This window comes from Cottoperca gobio, chromosome 10, assembly GCF_900634415.1.
Source record: "Cottoperca gobio chromosome 10, fCotGob3.1, whole genome shotgun sequence".
NCBI classification, from domain to species: Eukaryota; Metazoa; Chordata; class Actinopteri; order Perciformes; family Bovichtidae; genus Cottoperca; species Cottoperca gobio.
In genome coordinates this window covers 13147892-13161811 of record NC_041364.1, presented here as the reverse complement: position 1 = coordinate 13161811, position 13920 = coordinate 13147892, and the positions used below count along the sequence as shown (strand labels likewise).

The 13920-nt window shown below is 40.6% G+C and overlaps 2 protein-coding genes across 2 annotated transcripts; both read left to right on the top strand.

Moving 5' to 3' along the window:
- Positions 1–2171: 2171 nt before the first annotated feature.
- Positions 2172–11617, top strand: LOC115014761 (protocadherin alpha-C2-like). The gene is given in 3 exon segments (XM_029441819.1): positions 2172–3372; positions 3374–4675; positions 10127–11617. Coding segments are annotated over 3 exon segments (2442 nt in total). The 5' UTR covers positions 2172–2265; the 3' UTR covers positions 10160–11617.
- On the top strand, positions 7466–13899 carry LOC115014760 (protocadherin alpha-C2-like). Its single transcript, XM_029441818.1, is given in 4 exon segments — positions 7466–7862; positions 7864–9780; positions 9782–10126; positions 12867–13899. Coding segments are annotated over 4 exon segments (2442 nt in total). The 5' UTR covers positions 7466–7715; the 3' UTR covers positions 12900–13899.
- The last annotated feature ends 21 nt before the right edge of the window (positions 13900–13920 follow it).

Here is a 13920-nt window from a genome sequence, read left to right as displayed (position 1 = left end):
AGACAGAGGTTCTCCTCCTTTATCTGACAATGAAACTATGACGTTAGAACTGCTGGATGTGAATGACAATGTTCCACAGTTCCCTCTGTCATTTTATACTATACGTGTGATGGAGAATAACGCACCTGGAGCCCTGCTCAGTTCCCTCACTGCGTTTGACCCTGACCTCCATGAAAACCAGTATCTAGTTTACTTCATCCTAGAGAAGGAGATAGCCAACACCTCCATGTCCATGCTGTTCTCCATCAATCCAGAGAACGGTAATCTTTACGCACTAAAAACTTTTGACTATGAGATCGAGAATGAGTTTCTTTTCCACATCGAGGCCAGAGACTCTGGCTCTCCTCCACTCAGCAGTAACGTGACGGTCCACATCATCATTGTGGACCAGAACGACAACGCTCCGGTGATTGTGTCTCCGTGGCGCGCGCACGGCTCGGTAGTGGAGGAAAAGATCCCCAGATCCACCGATAAAGGCTCTCTGGTTTCCAAGGTGATAGCCTTAGACACAGACTCGGTGCACAACTCTCGGATTACCTACCAGTTTCTCCAGGTGACTGACGCCACCTTGTTCAGTCTGGACCAATACAACGGAGAGATCCGGACTATGAGGATGTTCAGCTACAGAGACCCGCGCCACCAGCGACTGGTTGTTGTTGCCAAAGACAACGGGGAGCCCGCTCTCTCTGCTACAGTCACCATCAAGCTGTCCACAGTGGAGACTGCCGTGAAGGCCTACTCTGACATGACTGAGGTGCCTCTAGAATATGACATCTTTTCAGACCTAAACCTGTATCTGGTCATCGGTCTGGGCTCGGTGTCATTTCTCCTGCTGATCACCATACTGGTCACCATCGTGCTCAAGTGTCAGAAACCCAAGCACAGCAAAGCGGCTGCTCCCTGCAGGAACAGTGTGATCAGTGACAGGAACTCCTCCATTGCAGATTCCACTCTGGTGTCCAACGATGCCTACTGGTACAGTCTGTTTCTAGCAGAGACCAGGAAAGGAAAGATGGTGGTGAGACAGCCTGTGCCAAAGGGCTCCAGATACATCGTGTCCAGTTTACCAAGAGGCACAGGACTGACAGACACTAGTGACTCAGCAGCCTCCACTCTGCAGGTATGGCAAAAACTCAATTAAACATGTGATACACACAGATATTCAACAAGAATGTCCATCAAATATAAACAAAGATAAACGTTTGAAACGTTAACATTTTTTTAAAGTATTTGTTTGGGCCTTTGCAATGTTGAATATTCAGACTTGGCATTATTTTCTGGACATATCGGTGTTATTGACTATAAGTATCCAAACTCTTACAATATTCATTTTGTTCGTGTTTTTACATATGAGTACAGAAACATATCTACCGCCTTCATGATGTTGGTAACCAACATTGACATCAAGTTAAGTTATGTGTTGACAACGTTATTTATTTTTTGTAATATTAAATGAACCACTGGATATTTGCAATCTTTGTCCCTTCCACGAATTAGGTTTTCTCGGACACATTTTTTAGGTTAGTCTTGAAGTCTATACTACATCATAATCCAACTGTTTGTGCTGCATGTGGCAAAATCACTTAAACAACAAAAATATTTACTGACAACATTTAACAAATCTATTAAAATTGAGACTAAATACGCGAACAAACGAACTTATTTTACTGTATTGGAATGGTTTTACGCACACAAATCGGCGCATAAAAAGTGTAACACGAAGTCAAAGACTCTGGCATCATATACTGTATGTATTTGCACTGATGGATTATTGTATAGTTTATATGCAATTAATCCAATTTATAAAATAGTAGTACATTTAATAAAGACTATACAACGGGAAAAAGCAAACGTGTAGTTAATGCCTCAAATATCCTGGAATCAAGTCTAAAAACATTTAAAAAACATATGCCAAATATTTTATCACAATTTTCTTTGAACCAAAATTACAAGTTGACACTCAATGTATCTTTGTCGAACGAAACTTTGACATCACTGTTCTTTTCCGAAGTGCAAAGGCTCATAAAGGACTATTCATGTCGCTGCTCTCCACAAAGAAATCTATCATTGATGAGGTCATCGTTCGCATGATAGTTCATTGGAAGATGGGCAGACAGACATATTACACACTAATCTCACCCGATACTAGCATAAAGAAACGTTTTTCTTGGAAGACCTGCATTTACTTTTAACATTGAAAAAAGACCGTCGCTCTTTTCTTCGCCAGAAATCACACTTCAAGGATTTAGATACGGATTATCTTCAATGGCTCGTCAAATTCGCCAGTTTTGCCGGAGAGGGTACATTTCCGTATTTCTTTTTATTTCTGCCATGATGAACACGGTGTATACCGTCACCCATTATTCTGCTCCCGAAGAAATGGAGGAAGGCTCAGTCGTTGCTAATTTAGCAACTGATCTGGGATTAGACGTAAAGACTCTGATCACAAGAAAAATGCGCGTAGACGTTGTTGGCAATAAGAAATATCTTGACATCAACAAAGACACAGGAGAGCTGTTCATTCTGGAAAGGATTGACAGAGAGCTTTTATGCCCCTTGAAGACATCTACATCGTGCTTTCTGAGATTAGACGCTACGATTGAAAACCCTATACGAATGTTTAATATCGAGGTGGAAATCACGGATATTAACGACAACGCTCCTCATTTTCGACGAGGAACGATGCATTTGGACATCTCTGAATCAAGCCCTGTTGGAGAGAGATTCTCATTGAATAATGCTGCAGACCCGGATGTTGGAACAAATTCTGTGAAAAATTACCACCTGAGCTCAAGTGAACACTTCTCCATTGAAATTCAGACCGGGAGAGATGGGACAAAGTTTGCTGATTTGATTCTGAAAAAAGCTTTAGATAGAGAGCAGCAGGCTGTTCATGATCTAATGCTCACTGCTGTGGACGGTGGAGTGCCCACGCGCACAGGTACAGCCAGCATCGTTGTTCGCGTGCTTGATGTGAATGACAACACCCCTTCATTTGACAAAGACAAATACATCATAGATGTGATGGAGAACTCTCCGATTGGCAGTCTAGTAATGAAACTAAACGCCACTGATTTAGATGAAGGGTCAAATTCTGACATTGTTTATTCATATAGTTTATATACACCAGAGAAAACACAACAGGTGTTTAGCTTGAATCCAGAAAATGGTGAAATCAGAGTAAAAGAGATGATAAATTATGAAGATTTTAAGATTTATGAAATGGAAGTTATTGCCGGTGATAAAGGGCCTAACTCCTTATCTGGACAGTGTAAACTGACAATACAGGTAACAGACATGAATGACAACCATCCAGAAATATCAATCAAATCATTTCAGAGTCCAATAAAAGAAAATGAAGTGATAGACACAGGTGATAGCAGTAATTAGTGTCAGTGATAAAGACTCAGGTGACAATGGAGTGGTTGATCTTCATATTCCAGATAACATGCCTTTCAAACTGAGGGAATCCTCTGATAACTATTATGAATTAGTCGTGTCAGAGCCGTTAGACCGTGAGAAGGTTCCAGAATATGACATCACCTTCACTGTGACAGACAGAGGTTCTCCTCCTTTATCTGACAATGAAACTATGACGTTAGAACTGCTGGATGTGAATGACAATGTTCCACAGTTCCCTCTGTCATTTTATACTATACGTGTGATGGAGAATAACGCACCTGGAGCCCTGCTCAGTTCCCTCACTGCGTTTGACCCTGACCTCCATGAAAACCAGTATCTAGTTTATTTCATCCTGGAGAAGGAGATAGCCAACACCTCCATGTCCATGCTGTTCTCCATCAATCCAGAGAACGGTAATCTTTACGCACTAAAAACCTTTGACTATGAGATCGAGAATGAGTTTCTTTTCCACATCGAGGCCAGAGACTCTGGCTCTCCTCCACTCAGCAGTAACGTGACGGTCCACATCATCGTAGTGGACCAGAACGACAACGCTCCGGTGATTGTGTCTCCGTGGCGCGCGCACGGCTCGGTGGTGGAGGAAAAGATCCCCAGATCCACCGATAAAGGCTCTCTGGTTTCCAAGGTGATAGCCTTAGACACAGACTCGGTGCACAACTCTCGGATTACCTACCAGTTTCTCCAGGTGACTGACGCCACCTTGTTCAGTCTGGACCAATACAACGGAGAGATCCGGACTATGAGGATGTTCAGCTACAGAGACCCGCGCCACCAGCGACTGGTTGTTGTTGCCAAAGACAACGGGGAGCCTGCTCTCTCTGCTACAGTCACCATCAAGCTGTCCACAGTGGAGACTGCCGTGAAGGCCTACTCTGACATGACTGAGGTGCCTCTAGAATATGACATCTTTTCAGACCTAAACCTGTATCTGGTCATCGGTCTGGGCTCGGTGTCATTTCTCCTGCTGATCACCATACTGGTCACCATCGTGCTCAAGTGTCAGAAACCCAAGCACAGCAAAGCGGCTGCTCCCTGCAGGAACAGTGTGATCAGTGACAGGAACTCCTCCATCGCAGATTCCACTCTGGTGTCCAACGATGCCTACTGGTACAGTCTGTTTCTAGCAGAGACCAGGAAAGGAAAGATGGTGGTGAGACAGCCTGTGCCAAAGGGCTCCAGATACATCGTGTCCAGTTTACCAAGAGGCACAGGACTGACAGACACTAGTGACTCAGCAGCCTCCACCCTGCAGGTATGGGAAACACATCTATTTACCATGTGTTACACACATACAGTATGTGCTTTGTGAATATGCGCCACTAACAAGGGACCATTGTAGTCATGTCCTTCTTGTCATATCAGTGCTTGAGAATTTTGCTCGTCTCTTTACTAACTTAAATTTACTAGGCCTAAATTGAACCATTTATCACATCTCTGATGTTTTTGTAAATACATTTATTGACAGTTTTTATATGAATGAGAACATTTGTAGCATTTTGTTCAAAATCACACCAGTTATATTTTAGTTCAAAGTATCACTTCTGTAAAGAAATTAAGGAAATCATTAAATGTCACATCTTCAAATCATATCCTGTTTGTACAAACCACTAACTTTGTAACATCGGAGAGAGTGGAGATGACATAGGAACCTTTCTTCTCGTCTTAGAACAGTGTTTGCAATAACCATCATTGCACCTTTCAAGACCTCTCCATCCGAAAAGGCTTTCTTGCACTTTATTTAAAAATGTGCAGCTCTAAATGAAGCTTCTGATGCTTTCTGTGACTTGTTCACCGGCCTGGTGAAAAGAGATGCTGCTGCCCAAAGCTGCCTTTAACTCACGGCTTGTTCTGCCCGCAGTGCTGCAGGTGGTAGTTAGTTAGTTAGTTAGTTAGCATGGTAGCTTCTGTGACACGTACCGAAGTGTCTCCACAATGTGTCGCTTTGCCGTCGCCCCGCAAATGACACATACACACTTTTCTTTCACTGTTGTAAAAAATAATTCTTCCTCCCAAAATTGTGAAAATTAAGTATTTTCACAATGATTTCTTTCGCTTTTCTGCCATGTTTAGCGTAAAAAACGCACCTCGCGCCCCATCGTAGCTGCTCCCGCTAGCTTGTCTCAGCGAAAAGGGAAATGGAGATTTATTTTACAGGGTCAGAGTTCATATAAATAAAACATTTTTGTTTTAAAAATTCTATATTCAATATTGTAATTTTAAAATAAAGAACAATTCAAGTGTTATTGATTTAAAAAGAAAACCCAGGAAAAGAATTAAATACAAATTTTAGACGGAGCTCCATGGTGACTAGTGCTATTTTTAGAACATGCCCTGCGGGCGACCCACGTAGTCCCTGCGGGCGACCAAGTGCCCGCGGGCACTGCGTTGGCTACCCCTGCACTATATCAACAGTCATAAAACATTATATATGTGATTAATAATGAATTATAAGTGTCTTATGGATGATCTTGACTCCTAAACTAGAGGTTTACTGATGGATTTATAAAACATTATGATTCCTATAATCACCTCAACAATCAACTGTAGTAACGACTCACGGTCTGCTTTAATAGTCCATATAGTATCATAAGTTATCACTGTATGTGTTAAGGAAAGTGAAGTACATATTGAAGCTACTATAACCATCATAACATTTTATTGTTGGTGGTTAGCGAAGTGTAATGCATTTTCATGCATTTAAAAGGATCTATGCAGCATCATAAGTGATTATTCTGTAAGACGCCAAAAATGCAGAGGATGGACCAAAGGGCTGCTACAGTGTATCTGCATGTATCCTTGCTCTGTTCCAAATCACAGAAATAGAGACCCACATTTTTAAATCAATCTCCTGTGTGTGTGTGTGTATGAGCATGAGCATGTTTGTGTGTGTGTGAGAGAGAGAGAGAGAGAGAGAGAGAGAGAGAGAGAGAGAGAGAGAGAGAGAGAGAGAGAGAGAGAGAGAGAGATGAGAGACAGAGAGAGAGAAGGAGGTTAATTATTACAGTGGCTGCATACAGTTGTTGATGGTTTGTAAGAATACCCCAACTTACTGTTTTCATCCCATAATGATGCTGCATAGATTCTATTAAATTACACTTTACGTCCCACCAACAATGAAACGTTATGATGAAGCATGCATTATTATAGATGCATCAATATGTTTCTCACTTTACTTAACACATACAATGATAACTAATAATACTACATGGACTACTATAGCAGACTATGAGTCCTTACTACAGTTGATTGTTGAGGTTTGTACAGGTAGTCATAATGTTTTATAAGTCCCATCAGTAAACCTCTAGTTTAGTAGTCAAGACACATAAAAACACATAAACTTAAAATCAAATTAAAGTTACATCTATAATGGTTTATAACTGTTGATATTGTGCATCAGAGAGCATTATGTGTTTATGAGTGTAGTCACAAAGCATTATGAATGCATTTTACTTCACTATGAATGCCCTCGTAATGCACTACAGATGTTGTCCTCATAGAAAGTGTTACCATTTGTTCTTGCTATTTCAGCCTGGCTATTTCTGCGTACATTGGGTATTTGGAGGAGACATGAAGCTACACGTGGGGCACACAGATATTGTAATAAATTAAAAGTTACTGTCAGTAGCAATTATTGATGATGCACATACACACTCTTTGGATTTCATTTGGCATTGTTTTTACGCACGTACAACTGTGCTTAAACTCACAGAACACAAAGGAAGAAGAATAGGATGATACATACTCTATGATTTTATAATCACTCTTTACACGATTGACGAAAAACAAACAGACAAAAGGTTTATAAAATGATGCAAATATATAAAGAACGGAAACAAAAATAAATACTCATCCGGTTTTTAGAATCCCATCTCCCACCCAGGGAATAAAAGTTTAGAAACAAAAAATTGAAAACTTTATCAGAAGACTTTTTTTTTTTAACCTGTGATTTTATTTTGATTAACCTGTGATTTTATTTTGTTTAACCTGTGATTATCCACTCCCACTCAGCCTTGGTTTAAAAGAAGGTTACTTTTAAAAAGTTGCAAAGGCTCACACAAGACTAGTTTCGTCGCTGCTCTCCACAAAAACAAACTTGCTGATGAGGTCATCGGTTTCACAATAGTTTATTGGAGGAGGGTCGGTCAGACATTTTATTACATGGGCGTCACTCTTAGCTTAAACTCAAGGAAACGTTTTCTCTTTAAGATCCTCGTTTCGTTTGTTCGTTCAACAAGAGGACAGTTTATCCACGTTTCAGCACATTGCAAGATCATATCTACGGAATCTGAACGATGGCGCATTATAGCCGACAGTTATTCGGGAGAGGGTTCGTCACCGTATTTCTTTTTATTTCTGCTATGATGAACACGGTGTATACCGTCACCCATTATTCTGTTCCCGAGGAAATGGAGGAAGGCTCAGTCGTTGCTAATTTAGGCAACTGATCTGGGATTAGACGTGAAGACGCTAAAGGGAAGGAAAATGCGCGTAGACGTTGTTGGCAATAAGAAATATATTGACATCAACAAAGACACAGGAGAGCTGTTCATTCTGGAAAGGATCGACAGAGAGTTGTTATGCCCCTTGAAGACCTATACATCATGCTTTCTTAAATTAGACGCTACGATTGAAAACCCTATACGAATGTTTAATATCGAGGTGGAAATCACGGATATTAACGACAACGCTCCTCATTTTCGACGAGGAACGATGCATTTGGACATCTCTGAATCAAGCCCTGTTGGAGAGAGATTCTCATTGAATAATGCTGCAGACCCGGATGTTGGAACAAATTCTGTGAAAAATTACCACCTGAGCTCAAGTGAACATTTTGCACTTGAAATTCAGACCGGGAGAGATGGGTCAAAGTTTGCAGATTTGATTCTGAAAAAAGCTTTAGATAGAGAGCAGCAGGCTGTTCATGATCTAATGCTCACTGCTGTGGACGGTGGAGTGCCCACGCGCACAGGTACAGCCAGCATCATTGTTCGCGTGCTTGATGTGAACGACAACACCCCTTCATTTGACAAAGACAAATACATCATAGATGTGATGGAGAACTCTCCGATTGGCAGTCTAGTAATGAAACTAAACGCCACTGATTTAGATGAAGGGTCAAATTCTGACATTGTTTATTCATATAGCTTATATACACCAGAGAAAACACAACAGGTGTTTAGCTTGAATCCAGAAAATGGTGAAATCAGAGTAAAAGAGATGATAAATTATGAAGATTTTAAGATTTATGAAATGGAAGTTATTGCCGGTGATAAAGGGCCTAACTCCTTATCTGGACAGTGTAAACTGACAATACAGGTAACAGATATGAATGACAACCATCCAGAAATATCAATCAAATCATTTCAGAGTCCAATAAAAGAAAATGAAGTGATAGACACAGTGATAGCTGTAATTAGTGTCAGTGATAAAGACTCAGGTGACAATGGAGTGGTTGATCTTCATATTCCAGATAACATGCCTTTCAAACTGAGGGAATCCTCTGATAACTATTATGAATTAGTCGTGTCAGAGCCGTTAGACCGTGAGAAGGTTCCAGAATATGACATCACCTTCACTGTGACAGACAGAGGTTCTCCTCCTTTATCTGACAATGAAACTATGACGTTAGAACTGCTGGATGTGAATGACAATGTTCCACAGTTCCCTCTGTCATTTTATACTATACGTGTGATGGAGAATAACGCACCTGGAGCCCTGCTCAGTTCCCTCACTGCGTTTGACCCTGACCTCCATGAAAACCAGTATCTAGTTTACTTCATCCTGGAGAAGGAGATAGCCAACACCTCCATGTCCATGCTGTTCTCCATCAATCCAGAGAACGGTAATCTTTACGCACTAAAAACTTTTGACTATGAGATCGAGAATGAGTTTCTTTTCCACATCGAGGCCAGAGACTCTGGCTCTCCTCCACTCAGCAGTAACGTGACGGTCCACATCATCATAGTGGATCAGAACGACAACGCTCCGGTGATTGTCTCTCCGTGGCGCGCGCACGGCTCGGTGGTGGAGGAAAAGATCCCCAGATCCACCGATAAAGGCTCTCTGGTTTCCAAGGTGATAGCCTTAGACACAGACTCGGTGCACAACTCTCGGATTACCTACCAGTTTCTCCAGGTGACTGACGCCACCTTGTTCAGTCTGGACCAATACAACGGAGAGATCCGGACTATGAGGATGTTCAGCTACAGAGACCCGCGCCACCAGCGACTGGTTGTTGTTGCCAAAGACAACGGGGAGCCCGCTCTCTCTGCTACAGTCACCATCAAGCTGTCCACAGTGGAGACTGCCGTGAAGGCCTACTCTGACATGACTGAGGTGCCTCTAGAATATGACATCTTTTTCAGACCTAAACCTGTATCTGGTCATCGGTCTGGGCTCGGTGTCATTTCTCCTGCTGATCACCATACTGGTCACCATCGTGCTCAAGTGTCAGAAACCCAAGCACAGCAAAGCGGCTGCTCCCTGCAGGAACAGTGTGATCAGTGACAGGAACTCCTCCATCGCAGATTCCACTCTGGTGTCCAACGATGCCTACTGGTACAGTCTGTTTCTAGCAGAGACCAGGAAAGGGAAGATGGTGGTGAGACAGCCTGTGCCAAAGGGCTCCAGATACATCGTGTCCAGTTTACCAAGAGGCACAGGACTGACAGACACTAGTGACTCAGCAGCCTCCACCCTGCAGGTACAGATGGCCGCGTACTTTACAGTACATTAAATAAACCTCTTATTCCTAACTATAGTCTTGTTTAATATCTGGGCTCCTCTTAAAGCGGTTCATACTGGTCAGATTTTAGCTCAAGTGTATTGGCCATGTTTTCTGTTGTTGCAGATAATATTGTCTGAGTCAATTTAAAGTGACATACAAAGGAAGAAAGATAATATATTTAGCAATATAAACAATGACGAACTTAATCCTAAAATCAATGATGACTGAATGAATGTATCATACTAGATACATTGATAAAAGCAACAACAACAATATCACAAAGTCTGTATAAAAGTTGGGTGTCGTATAAAAACCACACACAATTATTTTTCTGTACTTCTCATGTTGTCTGTTTTGTGTTTTGCACTTAGTATGTGACTACTTAGTGACTAAGGATACTTTAAGTCTTCAATTTTCATGCGTGTTAATCCTCTTCACACACGGGCTCTCCGTTAAATACTGTATCAACAAAGCTTTACATTACTCAATCTCTCTAAATGTCTCAAATTCCTCTTAAATGTCATGTTTATTCAACAGGTTTTGATTAAAAATAAACCTAAATAAATCAAACTCCCAATATCAAACTTAACATTCAACCAGGGGGAACCATACCTTCTCACCACTAGCTAAAAATACTTTTCATTCATAACTGCTCAAGAGACATTTCGGTTTGATTTTTGGTTTGTGGCGTTTACATCAGTGGAATGGTTTTGTCACCACTGTTTTATTCACTGAAAATAAAAACACAATCACTCTAAAGCAGAACGGAAACGTTATACACAAAGAGCTCTTAAAATACTTTCTTAGGAAGGTGAAAGTCTGTGAGTATTGTCATTGTCATGCATAACCAGCTTCAAGTACACATTCTCTGTTATTTGAACCAATAATAACCAAAATAATGCATTACACACTTTCTCTGTTCTGAACAATGACAGCGACGACACTGTGTGGTGCATCTCAGCTCAATGTGCTCTGCATCACCACAGTCCATATATGAAATGAAAATGCTAAACCCACTGTTAAAAGTAACCCTTTTATTCCCCAGTGTCAATGTCATTTAATTATTCAATGTTTTACTGCGAATGTTGATCTCTATCTATCTATCTATCTATCTATCTATCTATCTATCTATCTATCTATCTATCTATCTATCTATCTATCTATCTATCTATCTATCTATCTATCTATCTATCTATCTATCTATCATGGTAAGTATGCTGCTCGAAGAACACACAATGATACAGCTAAATGTAAAAGAGTCTAACCCACCTTTATAGATCACATTGTAACAAGCTGCAGTATCTGTTACAAAGGGTCACACTAAGTCTGTGGTATTTTTCAAGTTCACATTTCATTCATAGTGCCTCGACACTGACTCTGTGATCATAGGATACACACACACATAATCATTTGATGTGCTTGCAATGATCTGACCATTGAATTGCTTGTTTCTTTTTCTCCCCTACTCTAAAGTACCCTAAGTGAGGAAAGTCCACTCAGCAGCTGGAGGTATGCAGCAGTTTCACTCCCCTACCCCGGATGCCCTTTTATGAATGATTTTAAAGAACGTAGTGTTTGACTTGTTTTTGTGTTTGTTTGTGTTGTTCTCAGTGGATCTTTTTAAAATAATTTTGTCTTGTTTAGTTTCTCTTGGAGAAGAAGATTTTATTTTTCAATTGCTTAGGGTCAAGTTGACGTCACATGCAGCTTGTCAAATCTCCTGTGTTAACTTCTTCCTGCCTAAATATTGGTTACTGTTATTCATATTACAGCCTCATCGCTAAAGCCCACTGAAGTGTGTCTATGCAATCTAACTACCACAGTACATGTCATTACTTCAGTCAGTATTTCAGGATGATGTCCCCTCTCAACGTTTTAAAATATGACCCTAATGATTATGATTGACCTCAGGGGACATTGGGTCATACTAATCATAATGTATTTATACTGAGGCTGACAATCTGTGGTCAATTTTGCAAACAAGCAAAAGTGGTGGTCCAGATGACGTAGTATGGAAACAGTATTACTGTCCCAGTCATCTTTTGGTGAACAAAGTGAGAGTCAAGTATAGCCAGTCCCTGCACACAGCTGTATCCTCGGCTCAGAGTATTAATCTTTAAACACAAACACATCAACATGCTGCTCTTCCTGAAGTTCATTGCTCACACATCTAAAACATTCTTCACCTCAACTAACAATGTTGCCATTTGCTGGCTTTGCTTTTTTCACAATCTGGCTTTCGCTGTTAATACAACATGTTAAGAAAATACGGATGTCTTTAATTGAATCACTATGTTCTCAAAAGATCCTGTGCATGCAAATATTAATTTATGTTCATCACTAATAGATGGGAGTAAATCTTATTGTTGAGTGTTTATAAGGGGGTTGTGCTGTGCTGTTGCTGTATGATCGGGTTAGTTGTACTGTATTTCGAATGTTACTGACTTCACTGAATGACACTGATTTTCTGTCTGCTGTAGCGTGAATTGTGACCTACTTCTTTGTGCAGGAGAGGTGCAAAGTGAAACCAGTTACCTAGCAACCGCTCTCTTTCACATAATATTGGAGCATGGTATTCATTGATAGACCCGCCACCTCCCCACTACACTTCTGCCTGAAGCCCCTGTCTGAGTGACGGACATCAGCTGCATGAGATGTTTCAGTCAGTGCTGTGGTTCTTTTCCAGATTGATCTAATTCTCTTGTCTCATCGACAGGCATCCACCAGCAGCGGCACCAGCTCCACATAAGGCCAAACCTCCAGCTGTGTATTGGATTGACGCTGAGGAAAGGAGAAAGCCCCTGCCCCTCCGTCCATCCTGCCCCGTCTGATCTTTGTTCAATGTGCAGTCGTCATTTGAAAAAAACAAAATGGACTGTGGTGGCTAATTAAGGACACAGCCCTCCCCCTCTCTTTCTTTAAGCACATGGAAAGCCAATCAACAATGCCTCTCTGTCCATTTGATACGCATTATAAGACTGCATGGCTTCAACCACACTCCGAGATCATACAAAATAATTCGAAAAGGAGACACTTTCAAAGAAGAAGACTGTATGACACATTACAACAGTGGATATTTAAAGAAGCCTCGACAAGGACTATTTGAGTGGACATGGGAATGTTGAAATGCCTTTAAGAGACTGATGAAAATGAAACACATGTTGGATATTACATTATTAACCTCTGTGCTTTGTCTTGTTCCATAACAGCATTGATGTATAATATACAAGTTAACTAAGAAGTGATACAGCACAATTAACTAAGTGTCAGAAAAGCACCAAACTAAGATTTAAAGTATGAAATGAAAGCGAATCAGTATTTTATAGATGTAGTAGCTTTTAGCAGTTTTATGTTTTGTACTTGACTTTGTGCTTTATATGTGAGCTAGGCCAAAATATATGAATGATAGTGCTGAGAGATTAAGTTAAGTTAACCAGTACATTAAACAGATAAAAGTAAAGCCTTCAGCCATTATGTATCTGCCTTTCAGTTGTTTTTGCATGTGATCATCAGAGCACTTAGATAGTTTCAGATATTTTATGATATTGAGCAATCCATTTTCTGTAGTCATACCTCACAGTTTAGTATTTGTTATGTTCACTTGGATGTTATTAGATAATAAGAGCCTAAAGGATTGAACAAACACAAGTGAATGCAGTGAGTCTTTGAGAATGGATTGATTAATATCTCCTTATAACTATTGTGTATATACATCACACATGTGACCATGTATTTTCACTGTTTCTTTTAAAAAAAAGCCAAACTGTGTA